The sequence below is a fragment of the Lepidochelys kempii genome, chromosome 8, assembly GCF_965140285.1.
Source record: "Lepidochelys kempii isolate rLepKem1 chromosome 8, rLepKem1.hap1, whole genome shotgun sequence".
Lineage (NCBI taxonomy): Eukaryota > Metazoa > Chordata > Testudines > Cheloniidae > Lepidochelys > Lepidochelys kempii.
Genome location: NC_136387.1, coordinates 49,749,401 through 49,765,022, shown reverse-complemented (window position 1 = coordinate 49,765,022; position 15,622 = coordinate 49,749,401). Strand labels below are relative to the sequence as shown.

Below are 15,622 nucleotides of genomic sequence, written 5' to 3'. Positions count from 1 at the left end.
GGAGCTTTGGATCAGAGCCATACTGAGGACAATGTTGGTGACTGATAGATTCGACTGAAAGGGTTATATAGAGAGTAAAGGGTCTGAGTACCTTAGAGTCTCCCTTTAGTTGCTCCATGTAAAGAACTTCCACCTGGAATTCTGTAGGGTAGGACATGTCCCCAGGTTTAGCTGGCACCCTTTCTTCTTGCCGTTAATACCAGCACCAGAAGTTTCATAACAACTAGTCTTTCTGTTCCCCTCAGAAACGTGTTTCCTTCTACAAGGTCACCTGTTAATCCACTCTTTCCCATGAATCCCGAACTAGTGTCTCTAGCTGAGATGGCCCAGAGCTGAAACAACTGGATCTGTACTCAAATCTCCCTTCAAACCCAAAGGGGTTCAGATCTGGGGTCTTGGGTCAGGTCTCTCGCCTCTCCAAAGAAGACATCCAGATCTTTGAAAGGCATATACACAATGCAGAGGTCAGAATTAACATCATATTGCTACGGTGTCTCTACCATTACCAACCTCCTATACAGTGTTAAGAGATTTCACTCTGGATTGTGTTAAGAATGTGTTCCTAGATAGCTCCGGTATTGTAGCCATGTCGGTCCCAGGATAGTCAAGAGAGAAGGAGGATGAGGTTATGTCTTTGATTGGACCAACTTCTATTGTTGAAAGAGACAAGCCTCCGAGCTTACACAGAGCGTTTCTTCGGGTCTGGGAAACTTAGAGCTCCGTGCAAGCTCGAAAGCTTGTCTCTCTCACCAACAGCAGCTGGTCCAATCAAAGATATTGCCCCACCCACCTTGTGTCCCTAGGGAGCACTGACCTTTAGCACTCTCTGTAATGATTCTTTCCCCCTGCTCTTTAGTTACTCTTCCTTTACATGTCTCAACTCCAGAGAGTTGGAAGCTGACTCCGTGTAAGTGACTCATTTTTATATATCTTCCATCATCATCATATTCCAACTCTCATGAAAAGCCCCAGGGCACTGTATAAGGAAAACAAATACAGTGTAATTATAGCACAGTAAAACACTGCTCTGTTAGAACAGAAATCACTGCAGTCGACAGAGAGGAATCACTTTGCCAGTCACTGAAGTCTGGCAGCTCTTTAACAGCACAGCCACACTGCCCCTCCTCCCCCCCGGCTGGGGGAGGGAAAGGAAGGGAAGATGACTAGCAGTATCCACTTAAACTGTGGGAAGCATTTAGGTCAGCAGAAGGTAATTAGCCAAACTGGAAGCTGAGCAGGTCTCCAGAGCTAATGTCCCTACTTTTGCAATGAGTGCCATAACATCTGTAATGATCACAGCTGGGCAGGCCGGGGGGGTTACATGTCACCCAAACGGTAGCACATGCACCAGTACAGAACATGACTGAGCACGGCACCACGGCTGCCTCCAGGGGATGTCTGGCTTCTGCGGAATATCTAACCCCACTTCCTCAGCATCGCAGGTTACCCTCGAGAGCTCCCAGCCAAATAACGGCCACGGCTAACCCTGCTTCTCTCATCCCCCCACCCCCGAGGGACGGAGTCAGAGAGGAGCAGATGGCAGAGAGCGTGAAGGGAAGAAGTTCTGCTGCAGGGAAGAGCTCTATGTAGGTGGCCTTGCATTCATGCCTCCAGGCACTCAGACGGAGCGGGAGAGAACTGCTGGCCCTGTCAATGTGCAACTCTTCCTTGTTTTGTGGGGGACGCAGAGGGAGAGAACTTGAACTGCTAGTAACAGCATTTGCCTTCGGCTACCCCATCAGCCTGCCCAGCCCCTAGGATACCAACACCCACCACAGCTGCAGCTCTAGCCAGGATTCAGCCCACCATGAGCAGTGGGCAGTAGGATGGCCTCTGGAGGGGAAGCCATGATGCAGCTATTTGGATGGGGCTGTAATGTTGCCACTGGTTACCTGAAAAACAGAGTTATCTTCATTACTCTCTGGAAAGAGCTGTGTTTCTGAGTTTATCCAGTACATTGCTGGGTGCTGCAGTGAAGAAAGAATGGTATATTCACACAGAGGGAACCAAATTCCCAAATGCAATCAGCCCTAGGTGGCCTGACACCTGGCTAAAGAATATTTCAGGCTCTCCCCCCAGCCCTCCATCTCTTTCCCTTCCCAAGTTCCCCTCCTGTCTCTCTTTTCCTGCAGCCTGCTGGTTTTCATTTCCTTCCCCCTGGGTAGAGTAGGGGACCTGTCTGCTGACCATTTGGCCTCTTCTTGTAGCACATGATTCTGAGAGGGGTTCACAGCACATGGGGTCTTCAGGCCAGATGGCTCCTTCCTGCAGCTGAATTCCAGCCAGCATCACGATGCCCCCTGAAATGCAGCCTCTGGGTCAGCCCACACTTAAAACCAGCCCAGTGACCCAGGATATCTCCTAATCTAATGACCTTTGCTTTTGGCCTAAGTCTTAGCTACTGCCCATCCCCACATCTGGATACTTATATACCAGTGCCATATGTGCTAAGGTGCCCAATGATTTCACAGTCCAGCTGTTTTTGTTGGGCTAGGGGAGAGCCTGGTGTGTGGAATAGCATTGCCACCAAGTGGCCGGTTTAGTGAACTAGCTCATGCCCATCTTCTACAACACCCGCGGAAAACCAGGTCTTTCCCACAGTGGGCCCCATGTAATTGTCTCATGAGGGTGCCTGCCAGCTTTGCTCCATTTGAAGGTGAAAGTAGGGCTTCTTAGGTGCTATCCCTGTACCCAAGCCTGGGATCTGAAAGTCAAGCTGTGTCCTTCCTTTCTAGCACTGCCTCATAGTAATCGAGGTTCTGCACACGGAACTTAGTTAACCATTCTGTAGATGATAAATGATCCAGAACATACTCCGGCTCCCTCTCCTATAGCTTTCTTAGCTGCCAGTGCTGGAAGCAATGAAAATTAATAGATGCTTTGGGAAAGATCCTCAGCTGGTGTAAACTGGTGTAACTCCACTGAACTCTCTTTACATTACCCAAAGATCTGGCCCAGACAGAGATGTGGAGTAGAAAGGACTGAAGATCACTTTTGTGACCCTGGCAAATGAGCAGAGTAGGTACTGGAATTAAACATTTTAGTTGGACACTAGTCTTTTTTCAAAATCAGAAATGGTTGTGGGGAATTTTTTAATTTTAATTTTTCAGGGTCTTTTCCCCCATGAAATCGAAAAACACCCATTGTTGTTTTTTATTTGGTCCTTCTCCGCTGATCCTTTAGCCTCAGTCTCTCTTCCTTCCCCTTTGCAGTGGCAAAAATGGAAACAGGGGAGGTGGAAGAGCAAACGAAAAATTCCAAACCTGAACATTTTTGTAAAAAAAGGTCCAGTAACTGAAAACACCGTTTCTTTTAAAAACTGGCAAAACAAAAATAACCTTGATGGTTATTCTTAATCTTTGGCCAACTTCCTCCCTGTTTTTTGGCCAGCTCTAGTGCGGAGATTGGTGTGGAACTGCTGTCCATCACCTATTCTCATACACAACGACACACGGGCCTTGGAGGATTCCCTACCCTGAGTACACAAGTCAGGAGCCGGGCGAGAAGATATTACTCATCTCTGTTTAACTGCTTGGGAAAGCATCACTCAGGTGCTGCACAGATTCAGTAGCTGGTCTGTGCTGCATCTCCATGCTACACAGAAGAGTGAAATGTGTTTCCTTTAATTCCACTGGCGAGGATGTTCCGCCCTAATGGGGGATGTATTTTTAGTGTTTGTTTTGTCTGTCTCTCTTGGTGTGAAACTGGCTGCCTCCACTGCTTGTCTTCTTGCACAGATACAGCCTGGTGGCGGGGACCCTGCAACCCTTAAAGTTTCAGCATGGTTTATCGGGTGCTGGCTCTCCGATGCCTCTTCAGAACTCATGGCAACCCTTGAAATTCAGAACCCTGGGAGTGGCAGAAGTTTCCGTTTATTATTTCACTTTTTAAAAAAAAACTTTCATGTGCATCCGCACTTCCTGGATCATACCTGGACAGGAAAAGGCCATCTCCTAGAATTTCCAGCATGAAGTAGCAGGAAGTACTGGAAATCTCACAAGATGGACAGATTGCCAGGCCAGTTTTGCAGACCCAAGTGGTTTGGAGAGTATGGTGCGGGCAGTATCTGAATTCAGGCGTGGTACTTATCCAAACCTCTGATCCTTTTGCAGCACTGGCCCTGGCATTTATATAGCCCGGGTGGGGGGGGGGTGTCTCCTTTTTCTGTACACACAGATAGGGGCAAAGAGGGTGGGTAGGAGTCATGGGCTCAGCACGCCAAAGGCTGGGGGGAAATCAGGAGACTGCCATTATGTATAGCTCACACAGGGATTGGTGCTCTTATCACTGTGGCGGATGTGGGGTTGGGGTGGGGAGTGAAGGAACGTTTTGGCAGCTGTTAAAAGGGTAGGTAAGGGTTGGGTTCCCCTGTTTATAATTTTGCCGAGAGGGAATGTGCACAGAATGGGATCTCTGGAATGGCCACATGCCCTGTTCACCCCTCACTAATTACACAGTGCCTAATTGGAGCTGGGGAAGGATTAGCAGCTCAGCTTCACTGCCCTTGTGCTACTGGCCAGAGAAAAGAATTAAGTACTTTGTAATCCAATTACATGTGTCACCACAGGACTCTGAGCACCTACTGAGAACCTGAGAGAAGGCCACACCACCTGCCCTGACCTCCCTGCTGCCCTAGGCATTAACGGTGACCAGACCATGTTCTCTTTCTTGATCAAGGTGGGACCAGATGGAGAAGTAGCAATGGAACAGATCCCTTCAAGCACTATGGGCCAGATTTTCCAAGCAGTATTGAGACGTATTTCCAAGGGCTCAGAACCCACAATTGGAGCCAGATTTTCAACAGGGCTCAGCACCAGACAGCCCCAATTATGACGCTTACTTTGGTGCCTAAATGATCGTTATTACTTGGATTAGAGTAGCATTTACAATCCCCAGCTGAGATCAGGGCTCCATTGTTTTAGGTGTTGCACAAATACATTGTGAGAGAGACAGAGCGTACAACCTAACTAGACAAGACAGGTAAAAGGGTGGCAGGGAAAACAGAGGCCCAAAGAGATGATGTGACTTGAAGGCCACCTAGCAGTTCAGTGGCAGTGAAGACAACCTATGTTCTCTGCCTCTTAGTCCACAGAAGGACAGGCAGGGATCAGAGATTGTCCCCTAGGGGCTCCCACATGCTGCTGGGTCACATTTTGGCAATGCTGCTTCTGTGGAAATGAGTTTTGCTTGGCTGCTGTTTTTTTTACAGCTTTTATCTAACTTGATGGGAAAGATCAATAATGGCCAGGCAGGAGAGAAGTAAACCCATCAGAAACCAAAAGGAAGTGACAGACAAACCCATGAGATATTCCACCGAGATAAAATAGTGATCTGCAATCAGTGCCCAGGAAATTAGCTAGATTTCAATCTCCTGAGTCAGAAATCACAGATTGTGCCGACCGCAGTCTAGGACCTGCTTGTTTCAGCTCTCAGAGCAAAAGATTGTTTCTTCATTAATTATCGACCATTTCATCTACACCTCAAAAATAAGAAACACAGTTGACAATGTTAGATGTCAAATAATTTTGGTAACAAATAAAGCTAGCTTATCATTTCCACCTCTCTCTGGCTGAGTCTCTCACTCTGAATTTCTGTCTTTTTACAGGCAACTACAGCAGGTCTCAATAGTTACTTTTAAAACATTGCCTTGTCTTTGTTAGAATAATCCAATTTCCCCAGCCAACAATATATGCAGTGGTCCCAAAAGAGCCAACCACTCCAGCTCAAAACAAGACACAACTTACATGAGCATTTGTTGACCTCTAAGAATATTACTTAGTGCTTCTGTAGTGCTCTCCATTTTCAAAGCAGGGTCTAAAATATTAACTCAGTGCTGGTCTACACAAACATTTAGTCCATGGCAAGCTGGGGCATGAATCTACCCTGTACTCACTGGCCATGTGGCCCCTGCTGCCACGCACTAACAGTACCTTAGTGTGTTTTGATGTACCCTGCTTTGAAACAGGACTAGATCAGAGTGCATTAAGAAACTGTTAGTGTGCATCGGACCCTTAGTGTGTGGCAGGCTAGGGCTGGGTAGATTTACTCCCCAGCTAGCTGCAAGCCCTAAAATCATGCTGACAACACTCTTGTAAGGTATACAAGTGTTACTCCCCCAATTTTACAGATAGACACAACTCCAGATTTTGCACTGAACAGCATGCTATGTTCTAAGCTAGAGGTGTATCCTTGTCATAGAGCAACCTAGCAGTCTTGGAGAAATTGGGACATCTCTAAGCCCTGGTCTATACTAGGACTTTAGGTCGAATTTAGCAGCGTTAAATCGATGTAAACCCTGTACCCGTCCACACAATGAAGCCCTTTATTTCGACTTAAAGGGCTCTTAAAATCGATTTCCGTACTCCACCCCTAACAAGTGGATTAGCGCTTAAATCGGCCTTGCCGGCTCGAATTTGGGGTACTGTGGACACAACTAGACGGTATTGGCCTCCGGGAGCTATCCCAGAGTGCTCCATTGTGACCGCTCTGGACAGCACTCTCAACTCAGATGCACTGGCCAGGTAGACAGGAAAAGAAATGTGAACTTTTGAATCTCAGTTCCTGTTTGGCCAGCGTGGCAAGCTGCAGGTGACCATGCAGAGCTCATCAGCAGAGGTGACCATGATGGAGTCCCAAAATCGCAAAAGAGCTCCAGCATGGACCGAACGGGAGGTACGGGATCTGATCGCTGTATGGGGAGAGGAATCCGTGCTATCAGAACTCCGTTCCAGTTTTCGAAATGCCAAAACCTTTGTCAAAATCTCCCAGGGCATGAAGGACAGAGGCCATAACAGGGATCCGAAGCAGTGCCGCATGAAACTTAAGGAGCTGAGGCAAGCCTACCAGAAAACCAGAGGGGCGAACGGCCGCTCCGGGTCAGAGCCCCAAACATGCCGCTTCTATGATGAGCTGCATGCCATTTTAGGGGGTTCAGCCACCACTACCCCAGCCGTGTTGTTTGACTCCTTCAATGGAGATGGAGGCAACACGGAAGCAGGTTTTGGGGACGAAGAAGATGATGATGAGGTTGTAGATAGCTCACAGCAAGCAAGCGGAGAAACCAGTTTTCCCGGCAGCCAGGAACTGTTTCTCACCCTGGACCTGGAGCCAGTATCCCCCGAACCCACCCAAGGCTGCCTCCTGGACCCGGCAGGCGGAGAAGGGACCTCCGGTGAGTGTACCTTTTAAAATACTATACATGGTTTAAAAGCAAGCATGTGAAAGGATTAATTTGCCCTGGCATTCGCGGCTCTCCTGGATGTACTCCCAAAGCCTTTGCAAAAGGTTTCTGGGGAGGGCAGCCTTATTGCGTCCTTCATGGTAGGACACTTTACCACTCCAGGCCAGTAACACGTACTCGGAAATCATTGTAAAACAAAGAATTGCAGTGTATGTTTGCTGGCGTTTAAACAACATCCGTTCTTTATCTCTCTGTGTTATCCTCAGGAGAGCGAGATATAATTCATGGTCTCCTGGTTGAAATAGGGTGCTTTTCTTCAGGAGACATTCAGAGGAGCCCATTCCTGCTGAGCTGTTTGCCTGCGGCTGAACAGAAATGTTCCCTGCTGTTAGCCACGGGGAGGGGGAAGGGTTGAGGGGGTAGCCACACGGTGTGGGGGAGGCAAAATGCGACCTTGTAACGAAAGCACATGTGCTATGTATGTAATGTTAACAGCAAGGTTTATCCTGAAAGACTGTAGCCACTGTTTTATAAAATGTGTCTTTTTAAATACCGCTGTCCCTTTTTTTTTTCTCCACCAGCTGCATGTTTCAATGATCACAGGATCTTCTCCTTCCCAGAGGCTAGTGAAGATTAGAAAGAAAAAAAAACGCACTCGCGATGAAATGTTCTCCGAGCTCATGCTGTCCTCCCACACTGACAGAGCACAGACGAATGCGTGGAGGCAAATAATGTCAGAGTGCAGGAAAGCACAAAATGACCGGGAGGAGAGGTGGCGGGCTGAAGAGAGTAAGTGGCGGGCTGAAGAGAGGGCTGAAGCTCAAATGTGGCGGCAGCGTGATGAGAGGAGGCAGGATTCAATGCTAAGGCTGCTGGAGGACCAAACCAGTATGCTCCAGTGTATGGTTGAGCTGCAGCAAAGGCAGCTGGAGCAGACTGCCACTACAGCCTCTGTGTAACCAACCACCCTCCTCCCCAAGTTCCATAGCCTCCACACCCAGACGCCCAAGAACGCGGTGGGGGGGCCACTGGCCAACCAGCCACTCCGCCACAGAGGATTGCCCAAAAAAAAGAAGGCTGGCATTCAATAAATTTTAAAGTTGTAAACTTTTAAAGTGCTGTGTGGCATTTTCCTTCCCTCCTCCACCACCCCTCCTGGGCTACCTTAGTAGTCATCCCCCTATTTGTGTGATGAATGAATAAAGAATGCATGAATGTGAAGCAACAATGACTTTATTGCCTCTGCAAGCAATGATTAAAGGGAGGAGGGGAGGGTGGTTAGCTTGCAGGAAAGTAGAGTGAACCAAGGGGCGGGGGATTTCATCAAGGAGAAACAAAGAGAACTTTCACACCGTAGCCTGGCCAGTCATGAAACTGGTTTTCAAAGCTTCTCTGATGCGTACCGCGCCCTCCTGTGCTCTTCTAACCGCCCTGGTGTCTGGCTGCGCGTAACCAGCAGCCAGGCGATTTGCCTCAACCTCCCACCCCACCATAAACGTCTCCCCCTTACTCTCACAGATATTGTGGAGCACACAGCAAGCAGTAATAACAGTGGGAATATTGGTTTCGCTGAGGTCTAAGCGAGTCAGTAAACTGCGCCAGCGCGCCTTTAAATATCCAAATGTACATTCCACCACCATTCTGCACTTGCTCAGCCTGTAGTTGAACAGCTACTGACTACTGTCCAGGCTGCCTGTGTACGGCTTCATGAGCCATGGCATTAAGGGGTAGGCTGGGTAACGTCCCCAACAGTTATTTTCTGGTCTGGGAATAAAGTCCCTTCCTGCAGCTTTTGAAACAGACCATTGTTCCTGAAGATGCGAGTGTCATGTACCTTTCCCGGCCATCCCACGTTGATGTTGGTGAAACGTCCCTTGTGATCCACCAGAGCTTGCAGCACTATCGAAAAGTACCCCTTGCGGTTTATGTACTCGCTGGCTTGGTGCTCCGGTGCCAAGATAGGGATATGGGTTCTGTCTATGGCCCCACTACAGTTAGGGAATCCCATTGCAGCAAAGCCATCCACTATGACCTGCACATTTCCCAGGGTCACTACCCTTGATATCAGCAGATCTTTGATTGCGTGGGCTACTTGCATCACAGCAGCCCCAACAGTAGATTTGCCCACTCCAAATTGATTCCCAACTGACCGGTAGCTGTCTGGTGTTGCAAGCTTCCACAGGGCTATCGCCACTCGCTTCTCAACTGTGAGGGCTGCTCTCATCTTGGTATTCATGCGCTTCAGAGCAGGGGAAAGCAAGTCACAAAGTTCCATGAAAGTGCCCTTACGCATGCGAAAGTTTCGCAGCCACTGGGAATCGTCCCAGACCTGCAACACTATGCGGTCCCACCAGCCTGTGCTTGTTTCCCGAGCCCAGAATCGGCGTTCCACAGCATGAACCTGCCCCATTAGCACCATGATGCATGCATTGGCAGGGCCCATGCTTTCAGAAAAATCTGTGTCCATGTCCTGATCACTCACGTGACCGCGCTGACGTCGCCTCCTCGCCCGGTATCGCTCTGCCAGGTTCTGGTGCTGCATATACTGCTGGATAATGCGTGTGGTGTTTAATGTGCTCCTAATTGCCAAAGTGAGCTGAGCGGCCTCCATGCTTGCCTTGGTATGTCGTCCGCACAGAAAAAAGGCGCAGAACGATTGTCTGCTGTTGCTCTGATGGAGGGAGGGGCGACTGACAACATGGCTTACAGGGTTGGCTTCAGGGAGCTAAAAATCAACAAAGGGGGTGGCTTTACATCAAGGAGTATTTCAGGCAGGACTTCATGGAGGGTTCCAATAAGAAATGGTGCACCTAAGTTATTGTTCTTATTGGAACAAGGAGGTTAGTCTGGCCTCTGATTGATACATGGCTAGATTTACCTCGCTGCACCTTCTCTGTGAGTGACTGCAGTGTGACCTAGAGGAATGAGTCCCCTAGATGGTGGAGAGGGGGGAAGCAAATGAGTACAAAACAAATCTGGTCTATTTCTTGTTTTGATCCACTCCATCTATCTTTTACATCTTTGGCTGGCAGCAGACGGTGCAGAAGGACTGCATGCCATCCACATCTCGTGGCTGCCCAGCAGAAGATGATGCAGTAGGACTGCTAGCAATCCGTATCGCCTGCCTGCTCACCATAAGACGGTTCAGTAGGACTGACTGCAGGACTAAAGAGAATGACCTGGTCAAGTCACTCCAGATTTAGTCCCTGCGCCCACGTCTGCCCAGGCGCTCCTGGCTGACGTGGCCAGGGGCACCTTGGACACGACGATGACGGCTACCAGTCATATTGCACCGTCTGCTGCCAGAAGGCAATGGGTTGCTGCTATTGTGTAGCAATGCAGTACCGCGTCTGCCAGCACCCAGGAGACATACAGTGACGGTTACCTGAGCGGGCTCCATGCTTGCCGTGGTATGGCATCTGCACAAGTAACTCAGGAAAAAAGGCGCGAAACGATTGTCTGCCCTTGCTTTCACGGAGGGAGGGAGGGAACGGGGGCCTGACGATATGTACCCAGAACCACCCATGACAATGTTTTAGCCCCATCAGGCATTGGGATCTCAACCCAGAATTCCAATGGGCAGCGGAGACTGCAGGAACTGTGGGATAGCCACCCTCAGTGCAACACTCCGGAAGTCGACGCTTGCCTCGGTACTGTGGAAGCACTCCGCCGAGTTAATGCACTTAGAGCATTTTCTGTGGGGACACACACACTTGAATATATAAAACCGATTTCTAAAAAACCGACTTCTATAAATTCGACCTAATTCCGTAGTGTAGACATACAGTAGCAAAGCAAAATAAAATTTTGTGGTGACAGGTGCTACAGGAGTGATCTCTATAGGTACATATATAAATAGCTAATAGATAAGGCGCCAGTAGATGGCGATCAAGAATACCTAGCATGATTCCACTTCCCGGCCTTTGGAGGGCCATCAGAAATCGTTATGCACGGCCCATGGCTTCCTCGGACACCTGTTCAGATGAACTCTCACCATAGGAAGCTGTTTTCTGAGGTCCTGTTCAATTTCTCCTAAGATTTCCCTAAGTTGCTTCACTTTACAGACATCTCGGAAGGAGGCACTTGATACCCCAGAAAATAATTCGGCACTGCCAAATAGTTTTATTGGAAAATTTTCAGCAGCAACCTTAGCTCCTAGATACCATAAATACTGTGCCCTTTATAAGCACTTAGATGCCAACAGGAGAACGTGGAGTTGCCGTGACAAGGTTGATAGTGAAGAGAGAATGGCGGGGGTGAGGCAAAACAAAGGAAATACAATCTTGTGGTTGGCAATACACACACACACTCATGCACACACACACAGAAGCATAACCTGTCTTTTTTTTTTTTATCTGCTGGCAGATCTGGTGCCAGGAACCGAATATGGAATTGGGATATCGGCCGTCATGGACAGCAAGCAGAGCGTCCCAGCCACCATGAACGCGAGGACTGGTGAGTTCCATGTGCCATCAGATCACAGACCTATAAACAGGCAAAATAAAACACACAGCATGGTACTCGCTGGCATCATTCTTAAAGCACAGCACTGCTTCCTTTAAACCACGCCCAGCCGTAGCCTTTGCAGAGCCAGGGAGAGCCAGTGCTGCCTGGTGCAGCCTCTGCTATAGGATCCTGCCACAGGCTGTGTCTACACTACAGCTTATGTCGCCATAACTTATGTCTCTCGGGGTGTGAATAAACCAGCCCCCTGAGCGACGTAGGTGCCGAAGTAGACTATGCTATGTCAGTGGGAGAGCTGCGCCTCAGTGGTTGCTGGAACACTTTTACTAGCGGGGGTGCCGAAAGCCAGCCCCTTTACCACTGTTGATGACCCCACCCCCGAGCTGAGACCAGGAGCAAGGCTATGGGAGGAGGGGACCCGGACAGGGGTAAAAGGGCTGAGGCTGGGGGAGGGCTCGGGCCCAGCAGCCGGTACCCTGCATATGGGGCCAGTAGTGGAGCCCTGGGCATGGGCTGGCAGCCAGGACCCCACGTGCAGGGCCAGGAGCACATCCTCAGGGGTGGGGCTGGGATCCCGCATAAAACCTGGGGGTGCTACAGCACCCCCCCATACCCGTAGTTCCCGCGCCTACACTTCTCCTGCCAACACAGCTACCGCCACTCGCGGGGGCTGGAGTAGTTAAGCTGATGGGAGAGCTCTCTCCTGTCGGCTTAGAGTGGCTACATTAGAGAGCTGGCAGCTTCGCCGCTGCCATCTCTCTAGTGTAGCCATAGCCACAGTCTTCCTAAGTATGTTTAGGTCTTGTAACTAGGGGAGCGTCACTTCATGTACCAAAAGCACTAGCCAGCTCCCCTTCCTGCCCCCTCAGCTGTTTCACACACCAGAGACTCCGTTGTTATCATAAAGTCATCTCTGGGCACGCCTGGAAGCCAGGCACCGTTCAGCCCTGCTAGGTGTCCTGGGCTGCAGTGTACGCAATTCAACCAGCACAACTCCAGTGTGCTGAGCCCTGTGGCTTGCATTATAATTTACCTCAGTGGTTCTCAACCAGGAGTACACATACCCCTGCGGGTACTCAGAGGTATTCCAGGGCATACATCAACTCATCTAGATATTTGTCTAGTTTTACAAAAAGCTACATAAAAAGCCATAGTGAAGTCAGTACAAACTAAAATGTCATACAGACAATGACTTGTTTATACTGCTCGACATACTATACACTGAAATGCAAGTACAATATTTATATTCCAATGTGTTTATTTTAAAATGACATGGTAAAAATGAGAAAGTCAGCAATTTTTCAATAATAGGGTGCTGTGACGCTTTTGTATTTTCATGTCTGATTTTGTCAGCAAGTCGTTTTTAAGTGGGGTGACACTTGGGGGTATGAGAGACAAATCAAACTCCTGAAAGGAGTACAGTCGTCTGGAAAGGTTGAGAGCCACTGATTTACTTCATAATCGTCTCCTCCCACAGAGCTTGACAGCCCTCGGAACCTCATGGTGACAGCCTCCACGGAAACGTCTATCTCCCTGGCCTGGACCCAGGCAAAGGGCCCCATCGACCATTACCGCATCACCTTCACTCCAGCTTCCGGGATGGCCTCCGAGGTGACTGCACCCAAGGACAAGTCTGAGCTGACACTCTCAGACCTGGATCCCGGTACAGAATATACCATCTCAGTCATTGCCGAGAGAGGCCGTCAGCAGAGCCTGGAGTCCACAGTGGATGCATTCACAGGTAGGGAAGGGCTGGGACAAGCTCTGCCAGGGCTCAGATTGGTGCAACTTGCTGGCATATCTCCTGACCTGACATCTTGTGCTCCCGAATCTCAACATTTTGTTTGGAAAAAAAAAAAGTCTCTAGCCGTTATGGTTGCAAATGGGAGCTGAGCATAACTGATGCAAAAGGTGTAAGCTGCCCATACATTTCAGTGTGGTGAACTCAGATACCCGGTGACGATCACTGAAATAGCAGCATTGTTCACTGTGTCATTGCTCGGGAAAGCCTGTAAGAAAAGGCGGAGGATCACAGATCCACACAGTCTACTGAGAGGGATGTCTCATTCTAACACCATGGTGGGGTGGTGGGTGCCCTTGCTGAGATACCACCACTTCCATTTTTGACTCAGTCAATGGGACCAGGCCCTATGAGCTTGCAGAGCCCATGCTCAAGGAACCAAGATAGTACATACGATCAGATTTTGAATATCTGCCCAATCCACTGACAGTGTCTAGCAACTATTGTAGGTAGAGCCAGAGGCAATGCATTGGGGGGGGGCACGCACGGTCATGTGTCCCCCAACCCAGATTTCTGCCACAGGTTGCTAGCTAGGCCCCCTCCCTGTGCAGCAGCTCCTGGAGCTGGTGAGCTTCAAGCTGCAGCTGTGGGGAGAGGCAGCAGCAAACAGCTGGGAGCTGCAGGGAGGGGCCACTGAGAGTAAGGGGGAATTGCGTGCTTAGGGGGTGCATGACTCAAGCTGTTGGGGGGGTGAACCTTTAAATTGTGCCCCCCCTCTCAGCAGGTACCAGTTGTCTCTGAGTGGAGCTTATTTTGTGGGTCGAGCACCCTTTTTTCCTCAGTTTTCCTCTTGTTCTCAACTCTGGTTCAAGTTAATGGAGAGACCAGGGTTGGCCTCTCTCGATCTGACACTGCTGGGCAGTGAATCCTAGTATTTTACAGTAGCATCATGCCACATAGTGACATAACCCAGCGAGAAGTGGTTCAGTATGTAGCCATACTTCTGCCTGGGACACTTCTTGAATGAGACTTTTCTCTGATTAATTCTGTATGATGGATGTCTTGTCATATGCAACGCTCCTGCTTTGGTGTGTAACCATTCCATGACAGATCTGCAACACCTCTCTTTGGTTTCCAGGGTTCCGACCAATCACACAGCTGCATTTTTCTCATGTGACTTCCTCCAGCCTGAACATCACCTGGAGTGACCCCTCCCCTCCAGCAGACAGGTTTATCTTGAACTACAATCCCAGAGACAAGGAGGAGACCAAGCAGGTCATGCTAGATGCCACCAAGAGACACGCCACCTTGTCTGGCTTGCAACCATCTACAGAGTACATCGTGTCACTGGTGGCTGTGCATGGTTTGGTCAGCTCCGAGCCCATAGTGGGCTCCATCACAACAGGTAAAGTCAGCAGCTGTTTGATGGGGTATAATGCTCATGCCTAATCTCCGGCTGGAGAAGAGATCCAAGATACACACGGGAGGTAACGGAGACTCCTGGCTCGAAACCATCCTTCAGAGTTGGAGCTAAAAGAATAATTTACCTTTACAAAAGAAAGTTGCCGCCCCTACGGCTCATTATTTTAAAGGGATTACTCATCTCAGGCTCCAGTTCCACATGCCCCATAGCTCGACCGTTTGTCTCAGGCCTCCTGTTCTGCAAGCTCCAGAACCAGGTACTCTGCCTGGGGCTCCCATTGCCGCACGCTACATACCCAGTTTCATACTGTGGCTGTCCTTGCCGTGGCGACAGAACCCAAAACAATACAAGGGGATTAAACATTTAGCCTCCCTTAATCCTGGAATCTCCACCATGGCCAAAAAAATGAATGTGTTTAGCTTGTGGTCTGAAATCACTTTATAGCCAACCCCATCCTTCCAGTTTAGGATAAAGCAGCCACAAACAAATGCACAATGGGCCTAGAGAGATGGGAGTTGTGGGGTGTGGGAGCTAACCCATTTCCAGACACACGGCAGAGCTCCAGAGAGGGGCTGAGCATTCAAACCTTCCTTTGGAGTCAGTCAGTCTGTGGGACTCTTTCCCTGAGCTTTGCATCAGGCCTCTTGTTTCTCCAGCTCAAGTTCAGAGCCTTGGAGGCTTTTGAATCCTAGAATTGGGTTCAATGTCAGCATTCCTTGTTGAGTTTGGCTATTTAAATAGCTCCCCCGGTGGGTTGTCTTGCTGTCACTCCTTTGCATACACCCATACTGTCCTCATAACCTGGCTTTTTTTA

At 49.2% G+C, this 15,622-nt stretch overlaps 1 protein-coding gene across 5 annotated transcripts in view; it reads left to right on the top strand.

Moving 5' to 3' along the window:
• The window catches only part of TNR (tenascin R), a 291,672-nt gene that overhangs the window by 256,055 nt on the left and 19,995 nt on the right, over positions 1-15,622 (top strand). For all 5 annotated transcript variants that reach the window (XM_073356467.2, XM_073356466.2, XM_073356465.2 and 2 more), the window contains 3 exons: positions 11,546-11,635; positions 13,122-13,385; positions 14,524-14,790. In XM_073356467.2, coding sequence (XP_073212568.2) covers positions 11,546-11,635; positions 13,122-13,385; positions 14,524-14,790 — 621 coding nt within the window. The remainder of the gene's footprint in view (positions 1-11,545; positions 11,636-13,121; positions 13,386-14,523; positions 14,791-15,622) is intronic.